Source organism: Salvelinus fontinalis, chromosome 18 (genome assembly GCF_029448725.1).
Source record: "Salvelinus fontinalis isolate EN_2023a chromosome 18, ASM2944872v1, whole genome shotgun sequence".
Classification (NCBI taxonomy): Eukaryota; Metazoa; Chordata; class Actinopteri; order Salmoniformes; family Salmonidae; genus Salvelinus; species Salvelinus fontinalis.
In genome coordinates, this window is record NC_074682.1 from 16,896,873 (window position 1) to 16,923,917 (window position 27,045).

At 43.5% G+C, this 27,045-nt stretch overlaps 1 protein-coding gene across 1 annotated transcript; it reads left to right on the forward strand.

Annotated features, from left to right (window-relative positions):
• Positions 1–1,115: 1,115 nt before the first annotated feature.
• Positions 1,116–26,336, forward strand: LOC129815074 (G-protein coupled receptor 22-like). The gene is made up of 2 exons (XM_055868411.1): positions 1,116–1,879; positions 19,283–26,336. The coding sequence occupies exon 2, from the start codon at positions 19,365–19,367 to the stop codon at positions 20,850–20,852; it is 1,488 nt and encodes a 495-aa protein (XP_055724386.1). The 5' UTR covers positions 1,116–1,879; positions 19,283–19,364; the 3' UTR covers positions 20,853–26,336.
• Positions 26,337–27,045: the final 709 nt, after the last annotated feature.

The window sequence follows — 27,045 nt, forward strand, 5'->3', positions numbered from 1 at the left end:
TGTCCAACCATTGTCACATGGCAGGGCTGTGCTCCACAGTGTTGGATGTTATTATGGGTGACGTCTGTCTGGCTCATGGGCACAGTAATTGGCAGCAGGTCTGGTTGTCTCTCCCACACTCCTCTAATTGCCCCCTGTCCTGTGCTGCCAGCTGGAGCCCAGCTTCCCTTGGCCTGCCAGGGGGTGGGAGAAAGCCAGGGCCAGGGAATGGCACACAGCTGCAGGGGCTGAAGTGGAGGGCCAAGGAAATGAGCCATTACACAGACAGACCAGAGAGAGGATGACGCTTTTGGCAGCAGCATCAACAATCAATCTACTCTCCCTCTCATCTCAAGTTAAATGGCGTCCGGATTTTTTTGTAATTTACTCAACAAATGTTGGGATGTTCCAGCTGTCCTGAGTACAATATTGAAGAGCGGTCAATAAGGGAAAGGGTATACAGACATGCCTGGTGCTCAACATTGATGACGTATTTCATGCAGCGAGAGTTGAATGGGGATGAATGGATTTGGTTCAGTTCGTTCAGTCAGTCTTCCTCAGCCCTTACCAACTAGCTACAACAGTTTATGCTTGTGGTTAGAAACTTCAGTGAGAATTTGAAACTTATCTGCCGAAATTGGGAATAGGGAGTGTTCAGAATCATTCAGTTTTTACCGGATTTTCAAAAGCAATTGTGATTTAGCTGTAACCCTGGCCTGATACTACACTGTCTAGCTACTTCCCTCTAAGTTACTGCAGGAGAGCAGTGCAAGGCTGTTTGTTTGCGTTGGTCTGTGGTGTGAGAGAGGGTTGCAGTTAACAATATGTAGAGCGCCTCTCCCCCTCACTCCATCCAGCTGGCATGCCTTAATGTGATTTGGTTAATGGAAACATTTGAGTGTGTTGAATATAAACCATGCAATAATGTGGACCCGTGTATGGTTTCTGTAGACCTATTTATCAGCTCATATGCAGAACATTTAAAGTGAGTGGGTTGTTGGATAGCTATTTCAAGCAGGTTGACCTGATGCCCTTACATAGCTGTGTAGTGTAAGCATTTCACTGTAAGGTCTACCTACACCTGTTGTGTTTGGCGCATGAAGGGGTAAGGTGCACCTGTTTTCACACTATATGAAAAACCAGGAGCACCTACAGTATGTTTTCTCTGTGTATTCGGCAGTAGTCAACGGAATAACCTATCCTGCAACAGAACCATGCCCTCTGTGTATGATGCTTTCTTGATATTGGAGAGCGCAAAAATCCCACACCCAGCCATGCCTGTTTTAGCATCTAGTTTAGCCGGCTTTTTCTCTTTCAACGAGACTGCATTCGTTGTAGGTGGTGATTTTTTTCGTTCGTTATAGCCTATTGGAAATCACAGAAATCTTGTCTATCCTATATTTGCCATATGCTTATCCACATGCTGATGACCTTGCCTGTCAAATTTAGCACCTCCCTCCTGTCACTCGGGGTGCGAAATACAGTCGTTACTGAATTTTACACCACCACCGTGCAGCACGTGCAAAGCACGCCCCGTATTGGATGGAGGGAACGCAGCTCTCCCTCTGACTTGACCAGAGGTACAGTAGTCTACTCTCCGCTGAGCATGTGGTCTCGGAAGACATTATCAACATGACCGTGAGAGATGAGTAGGGATTCTTTACGGTCGGCTACCTAAAACTGGTGGATGATCATCTCAGACAGAGGCAATAGCACAGCTTTTACATGCAGAGATGTAGGCTACAACAGCATCATTAGAGTCATATTACATAGCCATAAAACATGAAATGAAATACTTTGCAATATTCTGATTATTTGTCAAAGAAACAGAAGACAGAGCGCGACAAACGGACCTGCAAAAGAATGTAGCTGGGAATCTCCGGGACTGACACGAGGCAAGGTAAGTCCTGTTTCCCTATTTTAACTTCATATGGTATCTAAAATGCAAACACACCGTGCATGAATTTAATAAAGTGTACAAAGTATGCGGCCTACATGTGTAAGTGTAACAAACATTTCAGTTTAACAGCCTATAGGGCAGGCTACTTGTAGTCCAATAACACATTTTACTTTACAATTTACAACTGCCCTATGATAATATTGTAATAAAAAAAATACAAATTCATTGTTTCACATTTATTAGCTACATTTTGTTATATATTTGCGTGTATTAGCCTATTGTGTAAAGCACGGTGTCCCTTACTGTACTGAGTCCTAGTGTGGGCATTTTATCAAATAGGTAAACGTTTGTTTTTCATTAAAAAAATGAATATTGATTCGTTATTTTTAGATAATTTTAAATGGCAAGAAACTGCGTTCGTTTTGCTTTTGGGGGGTTTTGGTGACACATCTGTATGAAAAATAGTATTGATGGACTTTTATGCATATTGGCTTTTTTCAACCCCCCAGGCTTTATTGTGGGAGAAACTGCTTGACACTATACATGCTTTGAGACTGTGTTTCTCCCACACTCCTCTGGGAACACCTCCACTGCAGTCTTCAGAGATCTGTCTAGGAAAACATCTCTCTACATACTGTGTGTGTCTGTCTGTCTGTTTGTGGTGTTAGCCATTAGCCAAGAGAGAGGAAAGAAGGTTAGCCAGAAAGTTGTCTTCATTAATTAACATCAGATTAATTCAAACTGGCAGAATAAATAGAATAAACATCTATGCAGTCAAATGTAAGTAACTACATGATAAATAAAGGTACTAAGAGAGAGAGAGAGAGAGAGAGAGAGAGAGTCATACTATTGACATGGAGTGAAAGTGCTACTAAAAGCAGACCGCTCCAGCGGATGAAATCAAAATTGAGAAAGGAGAAATGGAGATAGTGTCTATGGGGGGAGTGGTGGAGATGGAGACAGGGAAATGTGGGAGGAAGGAGGTAATTAGAGAGGGGTATGATCTCGATGTAATTATTTGGAACTCTCCTCTACCTCCTGCCGTGTGTGTGTGCTCCTGTGAAATACTTGAGGAAGAGAGGGCAACCTTTTGACAGACATAGAGACACATTCATTATGAAGTCACTCTTCTCTCTGTCTCCCTGCAACCAGGAGGAGAATTGGATTGTCTTTTAATTGCCTCCTTCTGTAGATAAGTAACCTCGTACTTTTAGCAAAGCGGCTTTGTGTCCTGCATCCCTGATCCTCTGCCCTTCTCCTCCCCTCAACACAGTCACAGTCAAACACACACACACACACACACACACACACACACACACACACACACACACACACACACACACACACACACACACACACACACACACACACACACACACACACACACACACACACACACACACATTTACACACAAAAGTTACACACACAAGGACACATGTGCATGCACACACTATCAAAAGGCTCTTCCCCCTCCGCATTTCCTCTTTCTCTCTCTCTTCTTTCTCTCTCCCTTCTCTCTTCTTTATCCCTCTCTCTTCTTTCTCTCGCTCCTTTATCCCTCTCTCTTCTTTCTCTCGCTCCTTTATCCCTCTCTCTTCTTTCTCTCGCTCCTTTATCCCTCTCTCTTCTTTCTCTCGCTCCTTTATCCCTCTCTCTTCTTTCTCTCGCTCCTTTATCCCTCTCTCTTCTTTCTCTCGCTCCTTTATCCCTCTCTCTTCTTTCTCTCGCTCCTTTATCCCTCTCTCTTCTTTCTCTCGCTCCTTTATCCCTCTCTCTTCTTTCTCTCGCTCCTTTATCCCTCTCTCTTCTTTCTCTCGCTCCTTTATCCCTCTCTCTTCTTTCTCTCGCTCCTTTATCCCTCTCTCTTCTTTCTCTCGCTCCTTTATCCCGCTCTCTTCTTTCTCTCGCTCCTTTATCCCGCTCTCTTCTTTCTCTCGCTCCTTTATCCCGCTCTCTTCTTTCTCCCGCTCTCTTCTTTCTCTGTCTCTTTCTTGCCCAAGTTTTCTGTCTGGCTATTTCAGGTCCAAATTTCTGTAATGTAATAGGACAATATAAAGCCCCACAGCTGTGTCTCTGCCTCTCAAGGTCAAACAGTCCATCTGACCAACATGCTGTTTGGCCAGTTATCCCGCAAAATAAAGGAGCTTCACAATATTAACCTAACTAAAGGAATCTGATAAAGCATATATCAAAAATATATTTTCAATATAATTCTACTCACCTACTCCGTCCTTAAATAGCACTCACATAAGGCCCCCTGAAGGCCTGTAAATCCAGCAACTTGTAATGGATTGTTTGGAGCTAGCTATATTAAATTAGACATACAGAAAGCCTTATCTTCCACATCTCTGTCACACCACCAGTCCACCATCTTCCCCTTTTCCTGCTTTCATCCTCTTGCATCTCACTCTCCCCGTGTTCTCTTCATATTTCATGCAACCACACTCTCAACCAGAATAGCTGCATCTCTCACTGCTCTTTAGCACAGTTAAGAAATTAGCAAAAATATTTAGGACCTGGAAAGAAAGGGTAATTGGATTTCTGCATGAAAAGAAAGGATGAGGCCGTAACACAGAATGAGTGGCTGTTAAAATTCTAGACACATGGTCAGTAATCCAATCACAGTTGAACAGGCCTGTGGCCCTCGACTGGCTCTGTTGTGTTATGCTATTGATGAAGGTCAGAGCACTGGGTTGGACAGATCATTCTCATTTCAAGTCGTGGGAATAATGAGTTGAATATGCTCTTTATAATTAGGCTCACTATATATTGTATATTCAGCCACATCCTTCTGTTTGCAGGATGGAAATATTTTGTAATAAAAGGAAGCACTGGTAGGGACCAAGAAAGCTGAAACAAGTGCAATGAGCTATATGTCACTTTATATAACACACTGTGTACATTAACTGCATGTATACATTCTGGAAACAAACAATCTCTCTCTGACATCTCCCCCAATGGAACACTACTGGGGATAAATCTATTTCCCTCTCCACGTTTACCAACAAGACCACTTACCCTTGGCTGTTGCCCTGCTGGGCTGCTTACTGTGTGTGTGTGGTACTGATACTGTGTTTGTATTCCATTCCCAAAGAACTGTGCTGAAGATGGGGCCTGTGTTTTGCTTTCGTAAACGTGATATCTAACCCACCCAAATCAGGATGTGGTGATGAATACAGCGTGAGAACTCAAATTGGGATCTGCTTTCTAAGTGGGGTGCTCACACAAATGAGGATTTAGCCAGCTAGTCACTCCCACCATCTGAACCCATGCTGTTCTGAACCCATGCTGTCCATACTTAGTTCTGTGAGGCTGGACTGCATGCAGTAAAGAACCATTCAGTTGGGTTGTTATTCGCCTCGTCATGTTGTGAGGCTTCACATTGGAAAGTTGTCATTGTATTTGATCATAAAGCAGTCTTTTTGTGTTTCGCTGCGTTGTTAGTAAGCCTATTGTCTTGGTGTGAGTGATACAGTAGATAGAGGGTTGTCCTGTGTTTTACTGTGACATTGTAATTGGTTGGTTTGTTTATGACATATGATTGAGAAAGCAATTGACATGTGGGATGGAGGGATGGATGGAGGGAGGGATGGATGGATGGATGGAGGGATGGATGGATGGAGGGATGGATGGATGGATGGATGGAGGGACAGGGCCAGCGGTTGTTAGTGCTTCTCTTCCAACCCAGACCATCGTCTCTCCTTCCATTTGTTTTCACATTCTATCTCCTCCTCTATTATTCATGTATTCAGTACATTCAAACTCTGTGGATTGTGGCAAAGAGAACGTTGACAGTGTTTGCAGAAAAACAAAACAATAAACCACACGAAAGATGCAGTGTTATTACTATGATTAAGTGGAACATTAGAGATATTGTACTATACATAAAGCAGTGCAGGTGTAAATTAACACCATCACAATGCACTCTCTCTGTTTCCCTCCCTCCACTCATGGTTTTAATTTGAACAACCTGTTAGATCAGGCAGTCTCAAAGGAATATGATAATTATGCTTCACTGCAATTCATATTTAACTCTGTCTTAACCCACTTGTGCAGCAAGGCACAAATGTATGTGTGAAAATATACAGTAGTATAATATAGAGGTCGACCGATTAATCAGACTGGCCGATTTAATTAGGGCCAATTTCAAGTTTTCATAACAATCGGTAATCGGTATTTTTGGACGCCGATTATGGCCGATTACATTGCACTCCACGAGGAGACTGCGTGGCACGCTGACTACCTGTTATGCGAGTGCAGCAAGGAGCCAAGGTAGCTAGCATTAAACTTATAAAAAACAATCAATCTTAACATAATCACTAGTTAACTACACTTGGTTGATGATATTACTAGTTTAACTAGCTTGTCCTGCGTTGCATATAATCGATGCGGTGCCTGTTAATTCATCATTGAATCATAGCCTACTTCGCCAAACGGGTGATTTTTAACAAGCGCATTCGTGAAAAAAGTGCTGTTGTTGCACCTATGTGTACCTAACCATAAACATCAACGCCTTTCTTAAAATCAAAACACAAGTATATATTTTTAAACCTGCATATTTAGTTAATATTTCCTGCTAACATGAATTTCTTTAACTAGGGAAATTGTGTCACTTCTCTTGCGTTCTGTGCAACAGAGTATATGGGTATATGCAGCAGTTTGGGCCGCCTGGCTCGTTGCGAACTGTGTGAAGACCATTTCTTCCTAACAAAGACAGCCAACTTCGCCAAACGGTGGATGATTTAACAAAAGCGCATTTGCGAAAAAAGCACAATCGTTGCACGAATGTACCTTACCATAAACATCAATGCCTTTTCTTAAAATCAATACACAGAAGTACATTTTTTTTAAACCTGCATATTTTGTTAAAAGAAATTCATGTTAGCAGGCAATATTAAACGAGGCAAATTGTCACTTCTCTTGTGTTCATTGCACGCAGAGTCGGGGTATATGCAACAGTTTGGGCCGCCTGGCTCGTTGCGAACTAATTTGCCAGAATTTTGCATAATTATGACACAACATTGAAAGTTGTGCAATGTAACAGCAATATTTAGACTTATGGATGCCACCCGTTAGATAAAATACGTAACGGTTCCATATTTCACTGAAAGAATAAACGTTGTTTTCTAAATGCTAGTTTCCGGATTTGACCATATTAATGACCTAAGGCTCGTATTTCTGTGTGATATTATAATTAAGTCTATGATTTTATAGAGCAGTCTGACTGAGCGGTGGTAGGCAGCAGCAGGCTCGTAAGCATTCATTCAAACAGCACTTTCCTGCGTTTGCCAGCAGCTCTTCGCAATGCTACAAACATTGCGCTGTTTATGACTTCAAGCCTATCAACTCCCGAGATTAGGCTGGCAATACTAAAGTACCTATTAGAACATCTAATAGTCAAAGGTATATGAAATACAAATGGTATAGAGAGAAATAGTCCTATAATAACTACAACCTAAAACTTCTTACCTGGGAATATTGAAGACTCATGTTAAAAGGAACCACCAGCTTTCATATGTTCTCATGTTCTGAGCAAGGAACTTAAACGTTATCTTTCTTACATGGCACATATTGCACTTTTACTTTCTTCTCCAACACTTTTTTTTTGCATTATTTAAACCAAATTTAACATGTTTCATTATTTATTGAGACAAAATGTATTTTATTTATGTATTATATTAACTTAAAATATAAGTGTTCATTCAGTACTGTTGTAATTGTCATTATTACAGATATGTACAGTATATAAAACTCGTCCGATGTAATCGGTATTGGCTTTTTTTAGTCCTCCAATAATCGGTATCGGCGTTGAAAAATCATAATTGGTCGACCTCTAGTATAATAGTAGTACAATAGAATGATGAATGAGATTGTTTACATCAATATTTAGAGACTGGTTTTTGGCATGATAAGAGGATAAAGTATATCACTAAGAACCCTATAGGAAATATCTATTCTCTTGTGTGTCCTTCCTCCTTTCTCTCTCCATGTCTGTCTCAGGGAGCTGGCCCAGCCTTCTCTTTAACTCACTAAAGGCCAGCGTCACATCAGGATGATGGATCTGCCACCTGGCAGCAGATAGATGTGGGAGAGGACCAGGCTGAGGTGCTGTAGGGGGAACAGTAGAATAAGCAGAAAATGATGCATGACTGTTCATACTTCCTACTGCAATGACAGGGGTACATTACTTGGCCCAGACACGGTTCCAAGACTGAGCTGCTTGCACTTTACCTGATCATCTGCAGTGTTTGTTGTGAGGGCTTTTAGTGCCACTCTCTCAAGTGTACTCTGTGAAGACAGTTTCTATTATGCTGCAAATTCAATGGATATCAAATAATTTTACATGGGTGTCAAGATAATGAGCTCACAGCATTGCAATCAGGTAAATGGGTCTACAGTATATAAAGCTGTTGTATGTACATGTTAACAAAGATATGTAAAGGACACATACATTCCATCAAACAACAATGGAGCAGAATCCGCTTTCTCCTCCAAACTGACCCCACTTTCATGACTACCGCAGCCCTTATGATTCAAACACCATCTCCCTCTGTCCCTTAGGTTGGGAATTTTCCATCCCTGGCCATATCATACACTTTCTTTTCCATCCCCCCTCTCTCGCTTAAACTCTCAGTAAGTAGTACGCCAGTCTTCATTATAAACTCTGCAGAGTGTATTGAGTAGTTATTGTTTCCGGGCTGGTGACTCAACAGTTGCCCTGTTGAGTGTTGATTATATCCTGCCATACCTGGAAATGTGAATGGTACCAGAGATACTGTATATAATGATGAGGTGGTCTTGTCTCCCCCTAACAATGGGAGTCATTGTCCCAAAGGCGGGAAGTCAGGCGGTCTGCTTATTAAGTAGAATCACTGTATTCCCACGTGGACAGATTTTGACGGGAGTGGACCCTCTCTCTTCACCTCTTCCTCTGATGCTACATATGAATTCAATTGTTCTTTGTGGATTGAAGTCATTACTCTTTCTGCTGGTCGGAAGTGGAAAACACAATTACCTGGAGCCCCAGAGCTCCCCTGTGGGCCTCCTCTAGCAAGCAGCAGAAGACTTAATTACAGTTCGCTTTAGAGCTGCTGCACCTGGGTTTCACACTATCCAGAGGGTGCAGACTCTGCAGAGCATGCTGATGATTAACTGTTGAGTGATCAGGATGGACGGCTCATAGCTGGACTGGTGCTGAGTTGAAAATTAACTGGTAGAGCCCTTGTTGTTCTCACTGCAGTGCTTTCATCACTGATTGTCTAGATACTGAACTAACAAGGGGAACTATGTTAACACGCTTCTGCTCTGCCAGACCTGAGCTCTCCCCCTTGTGATGGGAAAAACACTTTGACACTATGGTAACCAAGGTCTTCCACAGGCAGGTGAGGCTTCGCTGTGTTTTGTGATCAGACATGCGGCTGTAAGGCCATATGACCCTGGGTTAGCGCTATCTGGGATCCTTGGGATATCCCTACCCTAACCGTAAGCTTTACTCTAACCTTAACCTTTACCTTAACCATTTTAAATTTCAACTTCAATGGGGTAACATCAGTTGGGATGTCCCAAGGATTCCGGATAGCATGTACCGTGGCCCTTTCTCCGGATACTTGGGACGACTCTACCCAAAACCCTAACCTTTTCTTTTACCATGTTATGAGAGTCCATCCAGACTGTTTTTTTTGTGTGATTTCACTTGGTTTTGAGAAGCTTACCCCACTGCGGAACGAGCATGAAGAAAACTATCGCTAGTTGGGGTAAAGCTAACAAAAAATGAGCTTCTCCTTTTATCCGTAACCATAACCCTTACCTAACCTTAACCTTTACCATAACTGTTTTAAATTTCGACTTCAATGGGGTGCAGAGCATGTGAGCGGTTGAGTAGTTGGAAATCCCGATCATGGAGCGCATCGCTCCAGCTCTCTGTCCTTTCCAACCACTCTGCTAAAAACCGCTCCGCACTCACAGGAAGAAAAAAAAACGTCCTTCGCTCTATTCATTAAAATCACAATTTAACCATCTATTTTTGTGATTACCTGGACCTAAAAATGTTTTTGAAGTATTTAAACCAAACCATGTGGATTTGAATGAAAAGTATTTGAATAAACATGAAAGTGTGAATGTAAGAAGCACTCATAATTTCAAATAGGCTACATGTCATATTAAACTGCATAAACTGCGCCACCCGGGGCCTCCGGGGCCTCCCGGGTGGCGCAGTGGTCTAGGGCACCGCATCGCAGCGCTAGCTGTGCCACCAGAGACTCTGGGTTTGCGCCCAGGCTCTGTTGCATCGTCCGGGTTAGGGAGGGTTTGGCCGGTAGGGATATCCTTGTCTCATCGCACCAGCGACTACTGTGGTGGGCCGGGCGCAGTGCGCGCTAACCAAGGTCGCCAGGTGCACGGTGTTTCCTCCGACACATTGGTGCGGCTGGCTTCCGGGTTGGATGCGCACTCTGTTAAAGAAGCAGTGCGGCTTGGTTGGGTTGTGTTTCGGAGGACGCATGGCTTTCGACCTTCGTCTCTCCCGAGCCCGTAAGGGAGTTGTAGCGATTAGACAAGATAGTAACTACTAACAATTGGATACCACGAAATTGGGGGGAAAAAGGGGGTAAAATTCACAAAAATAAATCAATAAAAAACCCAATCAATACGGAAAGCTCCTTGAACGTGGGAATATGCCAGGCCTATTGGGTCAATATCAATTATGGCCTATTGTATAGACAATTGAACAAAATTAATTAAGAGATCTGATTTTTTTGTTTCTAAATACTTTGCTACAATGACGCACTTATCTACCCACCCCCGTTCCTTTCTTTTATCATGTGCATGTAGTAAAGTACACCATGCTTTCAGGTGTCATTTCAGAATCCACATCACCGCACTCCCTCTCTTGCTCTTGGTCCTCATCTTTTTAAGTCACCTTGATTCAGCACCTGTATGTTTTATCAGTTTTTTGTAAAAAACTATTTTGCGAACTACATGACAGTAGCTAAAGCAAGGGGCAATAGCAGCACACAAGTAGACTACAAATGCATGCTGGGCCAGGCATGGCCTGAGCTCATGAACTGAGCGATTTGGAGTAGGCGAGAAGGCCGACGCTCCAGCCTTTGGGAATCTCGCTCCAGGCAAATTGGTCAAGCTTCGCTCCGCTCACATATTCAGATGGGGTGAAGTCAGAGTTGGGTCATCCCAAGCATACCATTCAGCAAAAACCCTGTGTCCGTGGTCAAAACAATCATATTGGATTGTATCGGCTGTGTTTAGATAGGCAGCCCAATTCAGAATGTTCTTTCACTGTGAAAAGATCTGATGTGATTGGTCAAAAGACCAATTTAGTGGAAAATATCAGGGCTGCATTCAGTACGTTTTTACCTTCTGGAACGTTCAATTGAACGTGAACTGTGCTGTACTGAACAACCAGTTGAAAAACGGGGAGAGGTGGGTTGTGGCCACTGCCCTTTAAATACGTCACTCATTGCTTCAAGCCACACCCACCAAATGGGAGCAAACGTACCTCAGTCTGTTCAAGAACGTTTTGGGGAAACGTGTTCAGTACAAGGTAGCAAACGTTCAAGCAACTGAACACACCTCTGAATTGGGCTGCCTGTCTAAATGCAGCCTAAGAAATCCAAACACATTCTTGAGTGTCTCCAGCCTCATTGGTTCTGGTCCTGAACCTATTATTTACAAGGAGAGCCTAGGGGGACATAACCTAGTTTTATTCAAGTGTCTGTTGAGCAACATTGGGGGGGGGGGGGGGGGCAACAAGCTAGAGACCAGGATTAATAGAGTATAACAGGATTCCTCTCTACATCGATCCACCAGCACAACAGCATCATCACAGAGAGTGCAGTCCCCAGGTAGGAATGAAGTTGTCTCCCCCTATCAAGAGAGACTGTAAGTGTCGCACCTGTAGATATCATACAGTTCTCCGCACATGGTGGATGATGTGTGTGTGTGTAAAGTGGATGATGTGTGGATGTGTGTGTGAGTAAGGTGGATGTGTGTGTAAGGTGGATGTGTGTGTAAGGTGGATGTGTGTGTAAGGTGGATGTGTGTGTAAGGTGGATGTGTGTGTAAGGTGGATGTGTGTGTGTGTAAGGTGGATGTGTGTGTGTGTAAGGTGGATGTGTGTGTGAGTAAGGTGGATGATGTGTGTGAGTAAGGTGGATGATGTGTGTGAGTAAGGTGGATGATGTGTGTGAGTAAGGTGGATGATGTGTGTGTGTGAGTAAGGTGGATGATGTGTGTGTGTGAGTAAGGTGGATGATGTGTGTGTGTGAGTAAGGTGGATGATGTGTGTGTGTGAGTAAGGTGGATGATGTGTGTGTGTGAGTAAGGTGGATGATGTGTGTGTGTGAGTAAGGTGGATGATGTGTGTGTGTGAGTAAGGTGGATGATGTGTGTGTGTGAGTAAGGTGGATGATGTGTGTGTGTGAGTAAGGTGGATGATGTGTGTGTGTGAGTAAGGTGGATGATGTGTGTGTGTGTGTGAGTAAGGTGGATGATGTGTGTGTGTGTGTGAGTAAGGTGGATGATGTGTGTGTGTGTGTGAGTAAGGTGGATGATGTGTGTGTGTGTGTGAGTAAGGTGGATGATGTGTGTGTGTGTGTGAGTAAGGTGGATGATGTGTGTGTGTGTGTGAGTAAGGTGGATGATGTGTGTGTGTGTGTGAGTAAGGTGGATGATGTGTGTGTGTGTGTGAGTAAGGTGGATGATGTGTGTGTGTGTGTGAGTAAGGTGGATGATGTGTGTGTGTGTGAGTAAGGTGGATGATGTGTGTGTGTGTGAGTAAGGTGGATGATGTGTGTGTGTGTGAGTAAGGTGGATGATGTGTGTGTGTGTGAGTAAGGTGGATGATGTGTGTGTGTGTGAGTAAGGTGGATGATGTGTGTGTGTGTGAGTAAGGTGGATGATGTGTGTGTGTGTGAGTAAGGTGGATGATGTGTGTGTGTGTGAGTAAGGTGGATGATGTGTGTGTGTGTGAGTAAGGTGGATGATGTGTGTGTGTGTGAGTAAGGTGGATGATGTGTGTGTGTGTGAGTAAGGTGGATGATGTGTGTGTGTGTGAGTAAGGTGGATGATGTGTGTGTGTGTGAGTAAGGTGGATGATGTGTGTGTGTGTGTGAGTAAGGTGGATGATGTGTGTGTGTGTGTGAGTAAGGTGGATGATGTGTGTGTGTGTGTGAGTAAGGTGGATGATGTGTGTGTGTGTGTGAGTAAGGTGGATGATGTGTGTGTGTGTGTGAGTAAGGTGGATGATGTGTGTGTGTGTGAGTAAGGTGGATGATGTGTGTGTGTGTGAGTAAGGTGGATGATGTGTGTGTGTGTGAGTAAGGTGGATGATGTGTGTGTGTGTGAGTAAGGTGGATGATGTGTGTGTGTGAGTGAGGTGGATGATGTGTGTGTGTGTGTGAGGTGGATGGTGTGTGTGTGTGTGTGAGTAAGGTGGATGGTGTGTGTGTGTGTGTGAGTAAGGTGGATGATGTGTGTGTGTGAGTAAGGTGGATGATGTGTGTGTGTGAGTAAGGTGGATGGTGTGTGTGTGTGTGAGTAAGGTGGATGATGTGTGTGTGTGTGTGTGAGTAAGGTGGATGATGTGTGTGTGTGTGTGTGAGTAAGGTGGATGATGTGTGTGTGTGTGAGTAAGGTGGATGATGTGTGTGTGTGTGAGTAAGGTGGATGATGTGTGTGTGTGTGAGTAAGGTGGATGATGTGTGTGTGTGTGAGTAAGGTGGATGATGTGTGTGTGTGTGTGAGTAAGGTGGATGATGTGTGTGTGTGTGTGAGTAAGGTGGATGATGTGTGTGTGTGTGTGAGTAAGGTGGATGATGTGTGTGTGTGTGTGAGTAAGGTGGATGATGTGTGTGTGTGTGTGAGTAAGGTGGATGATGTGTGTGTGTGTGTGAGTAAGGTGGATGATGTGTGTGTGTGTGAGTAAGGTGGATGATGTGTGTGTGTGTGAGTAAGGTGGATGATGTGTGTGTGTGTGAGTAAGGTGGATGATGTGTGTGTGTGTGAGTAAGGTGGATGATGTGTGTGTGTGTGAGTAAGGTGGATGATGTGTGTGTGTGTGAGTAAGGTGGATGATGTGTGTGTGTGTGAGTAAGGTGGATGATGTGTGTGTGTGTGAGTAAGGTGGATGATGTGTGTGTGTGTGAGTAAGGTGGATGATGTGTGTGTGTGTGAGTAAGGTGGATGATGTGTGTGTGTGTGTGAGTAAGGTGGATGATGTGTGTGTGTGTGTGAGTAAGGTGGATGATGTGTGTGTGTGTGTGAGTAAGGTGGATGATGTGTGTGTGTGTGTGAGTAAGGTGGATGATGTGTGTGTGTGTGAGTAAGGTGGATGATGTGTGTGTGTGTGAGTAAGGTGGATGATGTGTGTGTGTGTGAGTAAGGTGGATGATGTGTGTGTGTGTGAGTAAGGTGGATGATGTGTGTGTGTGTGAGTAAGGTGGATGATGTGTGTGTGTGTGAGTAAGGTGGATGATGTGTGTGTGTGTGAGTAAGGTGGATGATGTGTGTGTGTGAGTAAGGTGGATGATGTGTGTGTGTGTGTGAGGTGGATGGTGTGTGTGTGTGTGTGAGTAAGGTGGATGGTGTGTGTGTGTGTGTGAGTAAGGTGGATGATGTGTGTGTGTGAGTAAGGTGGATGATGTGTGTGTGTGAGTAAGGTGGATGGTGTGTGTGTGTGTGTGTGAGTAAGGTGGATGATGTGTGTGTGTGTGTGTGAGTAAGGTGGATGATGTGTGTGTGTGTGAGTAAGGTGGATGATGTGTGTGTGTGTGAGTAAGGTGGATGATGTGTGTGTGTGTGAGTAAGGTGGATGATGTGTGTGTGTGTGAGTAAGGTGGATGATGTGTGTGTGTGTGAGTAAGGTGGATGATGTGTGTGTGTGTGAGTAAGGTGGATGATGTGTGTGTGTGAGTAAGGTGGATGATGTGTGTGTGTGTGTGAGGTGGATGGTGTGTGTGTGTGTGTGAGTAAGGTGGATGGTGTGTGTGTGTGTGTGAGTAAGGTGGATGATGTGTGTGTGTGAGTAAGGTGGATGATGTGTGTGTGTGAGTAAGGTGGATGGTGTGTGTGTGTGTGTGTGAGTAAGGTGGATGATGTGTGTGTGTGTGTGTGAGTAAGGTGGATGATGTGTGTGTGTGTGTGTGAGTAAGGTGGATGATGTGTGTGTGTGTGAGTAAGGTGGATGATGTGTGTGTGTGTGAGTAAGGTGGATGATGTGTGTGTGTGTGAGTAAGGTGGATGATGTGTGTGTGTGTGAGTAAGGTGGATGATGTGTGTGTGTGTGAGTAAGGTGGATGATGTGTGTGTGTGTGTGAGTAAGGTGGATGATGTGTGTGTGTGTGTAAGGTGGATGGTGTGTGTGTGTGTGTGAGTAAGGTGGATGATGTGTGTGTGTGAGTAAGGTGGATGATGTGTGTGTGTGAGTAAGGTGGATGGTGTGTGTGTGTGTGAGTAAGGTGGATGATGTGTGTGTGTGTGTGTGAGTAAGGTGGATGATGTGTGTGTGTGTGTGTGAGTAAGGTGGATGATGTGTGTGTGTGTGTGTGAGTAAGGTGGATGATGTGTGTGTGTGTGAGTAAGGTGGATGATGTGTGTGTGTGTGAGTAAGGTGGATGATGTGTGTGTGTGTGTGTGAGTAAGGTGGATGATGTGTGTGTGTGTGTGTGAGTAAGGTGGATGATGTGTGTGTGTGTGAGTAAGGTGGATGATGTGTGTGTGTGTGAGTAAGGTGGATGATGTGTGTGTGTGAGTAAGGTGGATGATGTGTGTGTGTGAGTAAGGTGGATGGTGTGTGTGTGAGTAAGGTGGATGGTGTGTGTGTGTGTAAGGTGGATGGTGTGTGTGTGAGTAAGGTGGATGATGTGTGTGTGTGAGTAAGGTGGATGATGTGTGTGTGTGAGTAAGGTGGATGATGTGTGTGTGTGTGAGTAAGGTGGATGATGTGTGTGTGTGAGTAAGGTGGATGATGTGTGTGTGTGAGTAAGGTGGATGATGTGTGTGTGTGTGGATGGTGTGTGTGTGAGTAAGGTGGATGATGTGTGTGTGTGAGTAAGGTGGATGATGTGTGTGTGTGTGTGAGTAAGGTGGATGATGTGTGTGTAAGGTGGATGATGTGTGTGTAAGGTGGATGATGTGTGTGTGTGTGTGAGTAAGGTGGATGGTGTGTGTGTGTGTGTAAGGTGGATGGTGTGTGTGTGTGTGTGTGTGTGTGAGTAAGGTGGATGGTGTGTGTGTGTGAGTAAGGTGGATGATGTGTGAGTAAGGTGGATGATGTGTGTGAGTAAGGTGGATGATGTGTGTGTGAGTAAGGTGGATGGTGTGTGTGTGAGTAAGGTGGATGATGTGTGTGTGTGTGTGTGTGAGTAAGGTGGATGATGTGTGTGTGTGAGTAAGGTGGATGGTGTGTGTGTGTGTGAGTAAGGTGGATGATGTGTGAGTAAGGTGGATGATGTGTGAGTAAGGTGGATGATGTGTGAGTAAGGTGGATGATGTGTGAGTAAGGTGGATGATGTGTGAGTAAGGTGGATGATGTGTGAGTAAGGTGGATGATGTGTGAGTAAGGTGGATGATGTGTGAGTAAGGTGGATGATGTGTGAGTAAGGTGGATGTGTGTGAGTAAGGTGGATGATGTGTGTGTGTGTGTGTGAGTAAGGTGGATGATGTGTGTGTGTGAGTAAGGTGGATGATGTGTGTGTGTGTGTGAGTAAGGTGGATGATGTGTGTGTGTGTGTGTGAGTAAGGTGGATGATGTGTGTGTGTGAGTAAGGTGGATGATGTGTGTGTATGTGTGTGTGTGTGTGAGTAAGGTGGATGATGTGTGTGTGTGTGTGTGTAAGGTGGATGATGTGTGTGTGTGTGTGTGTAAGGTGGATGATGTGTGTGTGTGTGTGTGTGTAAGGTGGATGATGTGTGTGTGTGTGTGTGTAAGGTGGATGATGTGTGTGTAAGCCCTTTGAGGAAAACAGAGCAGAGGGAGCAGGAGACCAGGCAGGAACAGGGTTAGGCTGGTGGGAGATATTGGAGTGGAACAAAAACAACCCCATCCTCTCTCCCTTGGGCTTGTTTACCCTTGTTTACGCTTGCAGCATGATTGCAATTTTCCCTCCCTACTTCCCTTCCTTTCTCCTTCCTTCCTTTCCCATCAGAAAGTGATGCAGGAAGACAAAAACATCAGAGATCAGAGATGCCTGCAATAGGTCCAATGTTTGAAGAAGGTCTCATTCAATATCTACCACCAACTCTGTGTTCAGGGACTCTGTCCCTCTCCTCTTATCTCTTTATCGTCTCGTAGTGTAGTGGTGATCAGGCAGTCTGCTCATGAAACCAGCCAGCTGAAAATCTCTAAGATAAGTGGAGTGTAGGACTGCAGTGCTCTGTACACCTCCCTCCCTCTCTTGTCCTAGCCCTTTAATTCTCACCTCATTTCTCACCTCATGTTTTCCGTCTCTTTTAGAATATACTGGAAAATGTATCTGCCTCTGCATTCATTTGTCTCATCATCCATGAAATGTTTTAATGTTCTCATCCATTTTCCAGTTCTGGAATAAACTCTACAAGTGTTGCTTGTTTTCTAAAACCCCAACAAGGAAGCTATTGTGGGTCGGTTAGCACTTTCACTGCCACCAACATGGTGTCACACAGTAGCTGAGTAGTACTACAGCATCTGTGTGCCCTCATTAACCATTCTAGACCCTCGCAGACTAGTTGCTATGGCTACGACAACACATGAAATTTGGTCCATCTTTCAACCAAATGTGTGATTTCTAAAGTAGCGCAGAAGGTGTCGGGCATAGGCGCAATTTACTGATTGGTCCAATTTCCTGATTTAAAGCACACATTGTGATTTTGATGAATCAATTGATTGCCCTCAGCAGCTGGACTCTAATCACTGTTCAGGAATTGTGTCATAGGACATCACCACTGGTATGTTGTCAATACAGCAGTAGGTTATAGTCTGGCCTGTAGACACTAATCTGATTACCCCAGAGCAGCTCAGGTTAGTAAACAGATTATACATTTGATCTCTGAAGTCTTTATTCCACTGACACACAAGGTTTAGCACAGTACTTTGTTTTTGATTGTGTATTATACATAGGGTATTTTGGAATGTAGCTTTGCAGCATAGCGGTGATTCATCATGGCCATGCCAAACTATGCAGTAGATTGGTGCGTCGGCTCCATTTTAGAGCGAGCAATTAAGACCTCGTACTACCACCTCTTACACACACAAATGTTCATTTATCAGTTTCACGTCACAGTTTCAATGTCAGGAAATTGTGACCCTAAATACCTAATGATATCTTATTATGAAACATGCTCATGTGTCATGTGAGGTTCATGCATGTTTTGTCTGTTTCGATGCATGTCCTTATGTAGCACCGTAAATGCTCTGTGCATTCTAAACCAAAGCCACCATGACTGATGCTGACATTGATTCAGATCAACTTTATTATCCCACCAGGGGGAAATTCATTTGTTCATGTGCTCATGTGCTTAAGAAGGTACATTAAACATAACACAGAAACTACACAAAATAATTCATTCAAGTGCTATAGCCACACATTTTAAAGTGAAAGTGCAATATATTATATACTCAAGGGACCAACATACAATTTATTGTACAGCCTAATGGCTGTTGGAATAAAAGAGTCCCCATATCTGTCTGTTTTCCCTTTCCCCTTGTCCGGCTGCTGCTGTGACTGTATTTTGAGTGAAGGGTATGAGTACTGTCCTGTAAAATGCTTTCACGTTTTAGGAGGATGAGTTTTGTGTTCAGGTTGGTGGCTGGTGGCTGATTCTTGATCTATACCAATTATCCTTCCCGCCGTCTTAATTAAGCGCTGAAGCTTGACTTGGTCTCGCATTCACATGTTTCCGAACACGCATATCAAACCAAAGGACAGCACACTCTGCAGGACAGATTTATAGAACATTTGTAAGATATGGCGGTCAACATTAAAATGGTTCAGTTTGCGTAAAAAAAACATTGTCATGATGTAGTCAATCTCCTTGAGGAGAGGCCGGTTCTGTCAGAGTGCCATGATGTAGTTTCACCTCCAGTGGATTATACAGACGCTTCTAGACCACCGACTGCCATTTCTCTGAATTCATGGTTCAAATGATTTCACATTGAATATGATGTCCTGAAATTAATTTGAAGAGCAGTCGACTCTGACAAATTACATAACATCTATGCACTTACAGTGAAAGCGCAAAAAAATATAGCAGGCAGTCTGAGTTATAGCTAACTGGCCAAAGATCATAACCAGTTTGCTGATTGTGATATTTATGTTTGATTACTTACCTTTGCATTTTATAGCTTAAATTAACCATTGCATTTCCAGACCCTCGCCAGACACTTCATCCCCCCTGTCTCCCTTTCTTTGCAGGACTGTCACTGAACTGTTCTCCATCACCATCAGGGAGCCAAATTGCAGCATGAGAACACATCACGGCTGAGAGGTCACCAACATGGAGACGGATAGCTACACCCCGACCCCGGTCCCTAGCGACTGGGCTGGGATGGTGGTGAGTGTCGGGTCCCTGGAGGTGGTCTCAGGGGGGAGTGTCTCCTCCAGCACAGCCTGGTACATGCCCTACTCCCTGGGCTTCCAGGTGTCCCTGACTGCCTTCCTTATGCTGGAGCTGGTGCTGGGCTTCAGCAGCAACATAACGGTGCTGGTGCTCTACTGCTCTCAGTCCAACCTGGTCGACTCGGTCAGCAATATGGTCACGGTCAACCTGCATGTGCTGGATGTGGTGTTGTGTGTGCTGTGTCTGCCTCTGACCCTGGTGGTGGTGCTGCTACCCCCAGGGCCAAACCTGGCCCTGCTCTGCTGCTTCCACGAGGCCTGTGTCACCTTTGCCTCCATCTCTACTGCCATTAACGTGCTGGTCATCAGTGTGGACCGCTACGACATATCCGTCCGACCCGCCAACCGGTTGCTCACCCCGCGGAGGGCAGGGCTGTTGCTGACTGCTGTCTGGGCCACGTCTCTGGCCGTCTTCTTCATCCCTTTCCTGGAGGTGGAGTTTCTCACCGGAGGGTCGGAGAATGGGAAGCACATCCCCACCTCATCCTCCTCCGCCGCCACCAACTTGCCAGTGTGGCGTAACCGGACGCTGCTGTGTGTGGGCGGTCAGGGCTACCACACAGGCTTGGCCATGTACTACCACCTCCTGCTGCAGGTGCCCATCTTCTTTACCACGGTGGCAGTCATGCTGTTCACATACTCACGGATCCTGCGGGCCTTAAACATTCGCATCGGCTCCCATATTAAGAACAGCCAGCGCTTCAGGCGCCCACCCTGTAGGGGGCGCCGTAAGAGACGGAAGCAGAAGGCAGGGCTGGGAGTGATAGAGGGAGGAGAGCAGTGTACAGACACAAGCAAGCAGCTCTCTCACCCTCCCTGCATCCCCCCCATCTCCACAGCCACCTCCCCCCCAGCCCTGTCCTCAGCCCCTCTTGTCAGCTTAGAGGGCCCTGCCACTGCTGCCCCTGTCCCCGGTCCCACTGTCCAGGCGTCTGTGTCGGCCATCATCGCACTGCGGCGGGCCGTGAGGCGTCACCGGGACCGGCGGGAGCGCCAACGGCGCGTCTTCAGGATGTCCCTCCTCATCATCTCAACCTTCCTGGGCTGCTGGGCTCCTCTGTCCATGGCCAATGTGCTGATCCTGGGCCTGGGCCCCAGCGACACCCTGGTCAGCATGCGCCTGTGGTTCCTGGCCCTGGCCTACGGCACCACCGTCTCCCACCCACTGCTCTATGCCTTCACGAGGCAGAAGCTGCGGCGTGCCCTCAGGGCCAAGGTAAAGAAGCGGGTGGTGTCCCTGCTGCAGTTGGACCCCTCGCCAGGAGGGACAGTCATACACAACTCCTGGCTGAAGCCAAGGAAGGGATGTCAGTTACGGCTGGAGGGCAGCGACGCCACTGACCGTTGCCTGGCAGAGCCCCTGTGAGAACAGCACAGACTGAGTGTGTATAACACTACTAACAGCCAGACAACGGGTGTATTCACCTGCTCGTTATACAGGTCTGTGTGAAGGTAATTGACTCTTCACTAAGCCCCGCCCTCTTAGTTATTGTTCCTGCCTCGGTCAAGATTTTCCCAGGAAGCCAAATTCCTCATTCAAACCACTGGAGAAAACCCTTCACGATGATCTCAAACTGTGTTTTTTTATACACAATTAAATGAAACAGACTACCCCTTGCTGATTAGGAGACTCTCGGGTACGTTGTGGTGGACTCATCACAATGGCTTTACAGAAACCTGATCAAATTAAGCTGTTAGTGTGGCTAGCCACTGCCATGACTCAGCATGCAGTCAGCTACCACTTTTGGACAGTAGTGTACCCAATTGTTGTACATGAGTAAAAGTAAAGATAGCTTCATAGAAAATTACTAAAGTGAAAGTCACCCAGTAAAATCCTACTTGAGTAGAAGTCTAAAAGTATGTGGTCTTAAATATACTTAAGTATCAAAAGTAAAAGTATAAATCATTTCATATTCCTTTCTATTAAGTAAACCAGGCGGCACAATTGTCTTGTTTTTATTTATTTACGGATAACCAGGGGCACACTCCAACACTCAGACATAATTTACAAACTAAGCATGTGTGTTTAGTGAGTCCACCAGATCAGAGGCAATATGGGATGTTCTCTTGATAAGTGTGTGAATTGGACCATTTTCCTGTCCTGATAAGCATTTGAAATGTAATGAGTACTTTTGGGTGTCAGGGAAAATGTATGCAGTAAAAAGTACATTATTTTCTTTAGGAATGTAATGGAGTAAAAGTAAAAGTTGTCAAACTATAAATAGTAAAGTACAGATACCCCCCCAAAAACGACATAAGTAGTATTTTAAAGTATTTTTACTTAAGGACTTTACACCAATTGTGGAGCTAACTAGTGTTCCCGATCGTATCCTGATGTCGACAGCAGATGAGAGTTGTACTCATAATAGGCCTATAGATAACTTAGCTAGTTGACATGCATTTGGAGAAAACAAGTTATATTAACTGGCTAGCTAGCTAGTGTTAGCAACGTGTTTTAATGGTGGCGATGAGAGCTAGTAAACAATACAGCAAAAGTATAATTTTGGATTCGAAAAATACTCCAACAGGCTCTGCATTTTAGGACTCACAGTAGCAAGTACCCCTAGTGCACTGTTAAATTATTTAGCCATTTAAACAATTAATTTTGTGATCAAATCTATCTGTTTTTTCCACTGCCCTCATTAACTTCCATGCGTTTGAAACGAAAGCTTGTCCGTGGATGTTGGACACAAGCTTGGTTAGAGACCAATGGTGTACTCATGACAAGTCAAACTCGAAACCCCCAAGTTAAAATGAACTTCAGTTATTTGTGTAGAGCTTCCAATTGGTTGATTCTGATTAGGGTTGCAAAGTGAGGGTATATTACTGGAAACTAAGTTTACCAGTAAACTACCAGAATTTTGATATCTTTCAAGTATTTTATGTAATCTATCACAAGACATCTAGTGGCCCTTTTGGGTACTTTAGATTTGTAAAGGTGTCTATAATTTATGTCTGGTCCTCTGTGTGGCCTTATCACATGAGCACCATGAAATAAGATGATTAAATTAAAAAATTACTGACACAGCTGTTAAACATTATCCTTAATATAAACCATCAACTTAGTGAATACCATTGGTGTTTTAATATGAGAGTTTCAGTATGAAATGTACACTTATTTAACTATAAAAGTATGTATTTTTTTCCAATGTTTTTGGACCAAATTGGTGGCAGATGTGAAAAAGGTAAATAAGTAGTTGGAAGAGTTTCAGAGTTAATTGAAAATAATGCCATTGTTGATTAGATGTTTTTTTTTCCATTAATTAGGCTATTTTGTCTTGACATTTCTTTATATATGAAATGTATTCATATATAGTATTCCTTTTTTATATCTGTGTCCATATTGTCCATGAGTTTCTAGTAGATAGACCATCTACTAGAAACTCATGAATAATATGGACACAAATATGAAAAAGGAATACTATATATATCAATAAAAAAAAAATTCAAGTATACATTACCAAAGTTACAATAGATTGCCATAGATTTTCTGTTAATTACTGAAGATTCCAGTAACTTTGGTAATCTACAAGTAGCTTTGCAACCCTAATTCTGATACTTTCGAAGTGGGAAACTCGGTTCTCATCTTTCTATAAGTTTCCATGTCGTAAATGTCACTTTCCAAGTTCCAAGTAGTCTTAAATGCACCACAAGGCCCATAGGTTCCGATCTATTCCCAGAGAACTTTATTTGTATTTATTAACTACTGTACATGTAGACTGCTTAGTTATTGCAGTTTAACTGAAGTCTGGCCAAGACAATTCCCATGGACAGCCCCATAGAGAAGTCAAATTTGAAAATTCCTTTAGTCATCAACTTTGTTAAAAAAAAAACATCCATTGAATTATTATTATTATTGTCACTGAGGCCGATTTATTTTTCTATCACTCACAGGTGAAGATATTAACATTCTGCATTCATGCTCTGACATCATGAACCAGCTGGCCAGGGGGAAGAGCCTGATGGTTTGTTTACCTGATACCGCCAAAGATTTTTTATAACTGACCTAAGATAGACCACAACCTGTCGTTTACAATGAGAACAAATTAATCGTAGTGGGCAGAACAAGCAAGGAGTTGAGCAGATCCTATTGGCGCGTTCTAGCAAACCTTTGCATATTTCCGTCAGGGAACGCCTACTCTGAAGTGCGCATGTGCAATAACTCAATTCGTCTTTACGTTCTTCCAAACAATGCGATGTCTTACAACTTTGGCAAAGGGTAAAGTCTACAACACTTCGTCCGCTCTGTTCATAACAGATTTTAGTTTTGGGAACTGTATTGAGATCAAATGTTTAATCGATGAGAACATTTCAGCCAAAATCATTCTCGTTCCCTCTTCTCCCACTGCCGGCCACTGGGCTTCCAGTGTCACGATTTGGTATTGTCGGCCAAAATTCTTCTCGTTCCATCTTCTCTCACTGCCGGCCACTGGGCTTCCAATATCACGATTTGGTAGTGAGTGGAAACGCTAAGCGGATGCTTCACATTTATACATTCGGTGAAGTATTCATCTGTGACACTGCTGTTTGTCCACTTAGTGCGCAGGCATAGTCATTCTGCTAAATGCCGATGTAGAAAGATCGCAACAGCCACAAAACGGCGATTGCAAAGGTGAGTAGATTATGTTGAAAACCACGGTCGTCCAATTTGGACGCTGTTTCCACTCCATATATACCAGAAATACTTTTAGAAATGAGATGGGAATCTCAATGGCCAATGAATGGAGGATCGTAAAAGGCCCCGCTCAGCAGACTTTTGATCAGTTGAGTTCACGTTGTCATGCAGCTGCATGCCGTTGCTAAACTAATCGCCACGCCATCCCTTCTAAAAGTAATGTTATGAGTCGAGAAACCTGCCCATTTTCCTGGAAAGTACCAAATGTTACGATTTCAAAGCTTTATGGTTATTATCTCCCATCTTGGAAAATATGTATAAATGTTGTGTTTTATTAGCTAGCACCCAATTGACTCCCATTCACTCCTTCTCCGACTCCCAACATCGCCCAGAATGCACCGCGCGGCCGCTTGACAACGTACGGGCAATGTACACGATAGGTGTTAATACGAATCGAATGGATTTTCCCATCTCATTTCTTAAAGTATTTCTGAGGTATACCTCAACGTCAGACAGTTGCAATCCAACGGAGCACTGCAATTGGTTGCCAAAAAATCTGAGGTGGGGCTTAGTGAATTGTCAATTATACACTGTAGCATCCACCTCGGGGACATACTACAATATAACCACCAGCAAATCAGTGCTGGATTTCAGAAACACCTCTTGCAGCACTAGTCCAACCATGTTGTTGCATCTCTGTGTCCTCAGCCACCTTACTCTGCCTCTAATACTAATACATTATTTGTTAGAACAAACAAAGCATAAAAGACAAGATAATGACAGGTCAAACATTGGTCATCTTTAATATACTTAAGTGTCTGTTTACTAATGGAAATATATACGGTTTATCATTGATTACACTCCCTAGATGCTTATGTAACTTCTGTACAGTATGAGTCTATTTAGCCAGCAGAGGATCAGAATGCCACCAACTCAAGCATTTGAAGGCAGCTTCCAACACACAAACATTGACACTCATAGATACACAAATACAGATCCTTAGGATCTGCTAAATGTTACCGATGCCTTAATTCTATTAAGAATGATCAATTGATTCTGAATGAGAATATTAGTACATGTGTATATCCTTCCTGATATAATATAAGACTTAAGTACACTCTTAGAAAAAAGGTTTCAAAAGGGTTCTTCGGTTGTCACTATAGGATAACCCTTTTGGGTTCCAGGAATAACTATTTGGGTTCCATGTAGAACCCTCTGAGTAAAATAGTTTTCAAAGGGTTCTCCTATGGGGACAGCCGAAGAAGCCGTTTAGGTTCTTGATAGCACCTTTTTCCCCCTAAGGTTGTATGTACATATTGTGAACACTATCAACTATTCATATGTAAATAGAGAGGGGGGGGTAAAGAACTTGCGTATGTAATAGACAGTGTTGCCTTGGATAGTTTGTAGTAAACAGATGTTTTAATATTGACAAACTTCCATGAAGCTCATAAATGTGTCCACTCTTTGGCACTGAATTTGTAATCATGTATTGATATTTATTTATTGCGGTGTGCTGTAAATTAAATAGACATTGTCATTACTTATTCAATGTGATTTCCACCTTGTCTATTGATCCCCAAATCATTTGGTCATGTAACATTTGGTCATGTAAGTGATCTTGTCAGCCCCTGTGTCAAACCAATTCAACACCTTTGCAGATACAATGGTCCCTAGAGCTGGTGTAACTGAACAGGAAAGTGTTTTCCCCATAATTGTCCTGTATGAAACAAAGGTAGGTTTTTGCACTTCTGGTATATTTACTTTTTTTGTTTGTTTGTTGTTTACAAAAAAAAAAATAATACATGAAAATATAGGACTGAAAGAAGCTATATGTGTTGATCAGGTAAAACAAAACTGAACAACACTTGGCTTGTGTTCGATTTCTGCACAACACTGTTCTGTGGTGTAGGACCTTCATCCTCCTGTGGGACTCTTAGATATATTGTCATAAAACCTGAGACAAATCTGATGTGTTTATGGTAGGCCTACTGAATGCTCACACCTGGTTTATATACGCATGTATTCATTGTATAAATTCTAATTGTGTTTTCTTGTATCTGAATATATATAGAGAGAAGACACTGACAATATCAATAAATTTGACTATTGTATTGGGGCTTTTGTTTGCAGTCAGTCACCTTTTTATCTGGCTTCTCTACTCCTGTGTTCTTGTCATCTATAGGTTTTTTAATAGGAAGCACATTTCATCCCTGAATAAAGATGGGTACCACACACATTGCTATATGAATAAATAAACTTTATGGCTCTACAAGTGACTCACGGCATTATACCTAAAGCGGACATTCCCATTGGCTGCCTGGTGTTGCTTTAACAGAAATTCCATGCGGCCTTGTTTACAAGTTCAAACACCGGAAAGTGAGATATAAACTACACCATGATAGAAATCCTCATTATTTTGTTTTAATTCTTTTTCAATTTGAGCGTAAAAATGTCTATAGCCTATACTTTCTCGTTTTAAACTTCTAATGCGGCTGTGGCTTCGTGACAATGACCGCGAGAGCATCTGCCCACCAATTTGAAGGCTCTGATGCAGTTCCAACTCTGGCACCGCCAAAACATCCGCTATGTGGGTGTCTGCTATCACCGGTTAACACTTGATCTGATTGAATGTAGGCCTTAGACTACATGGTTTAATATTGCTTGGAGTTTAAGACGGGGGAGCTACAGTGCTTAATGGAAGTATTTCCTTCATTATAAAAATGGGCTAAGGGAAGGCCTGCTGTGAGGCCTTAAGCTGGAGGCAGATGAACATACACAGCCACCTACACTCACTTACACAAACGGACATATACTGTAGGCACACTCACATGCAGAATGTAATCATGCACCCATGTATATCTTTGAAATAGACTTACAATAATGCCTTTGGGTCTTTTTGTACTGTAGGCTCTCTGAGACTGCCTTTTCCCATACTATAATA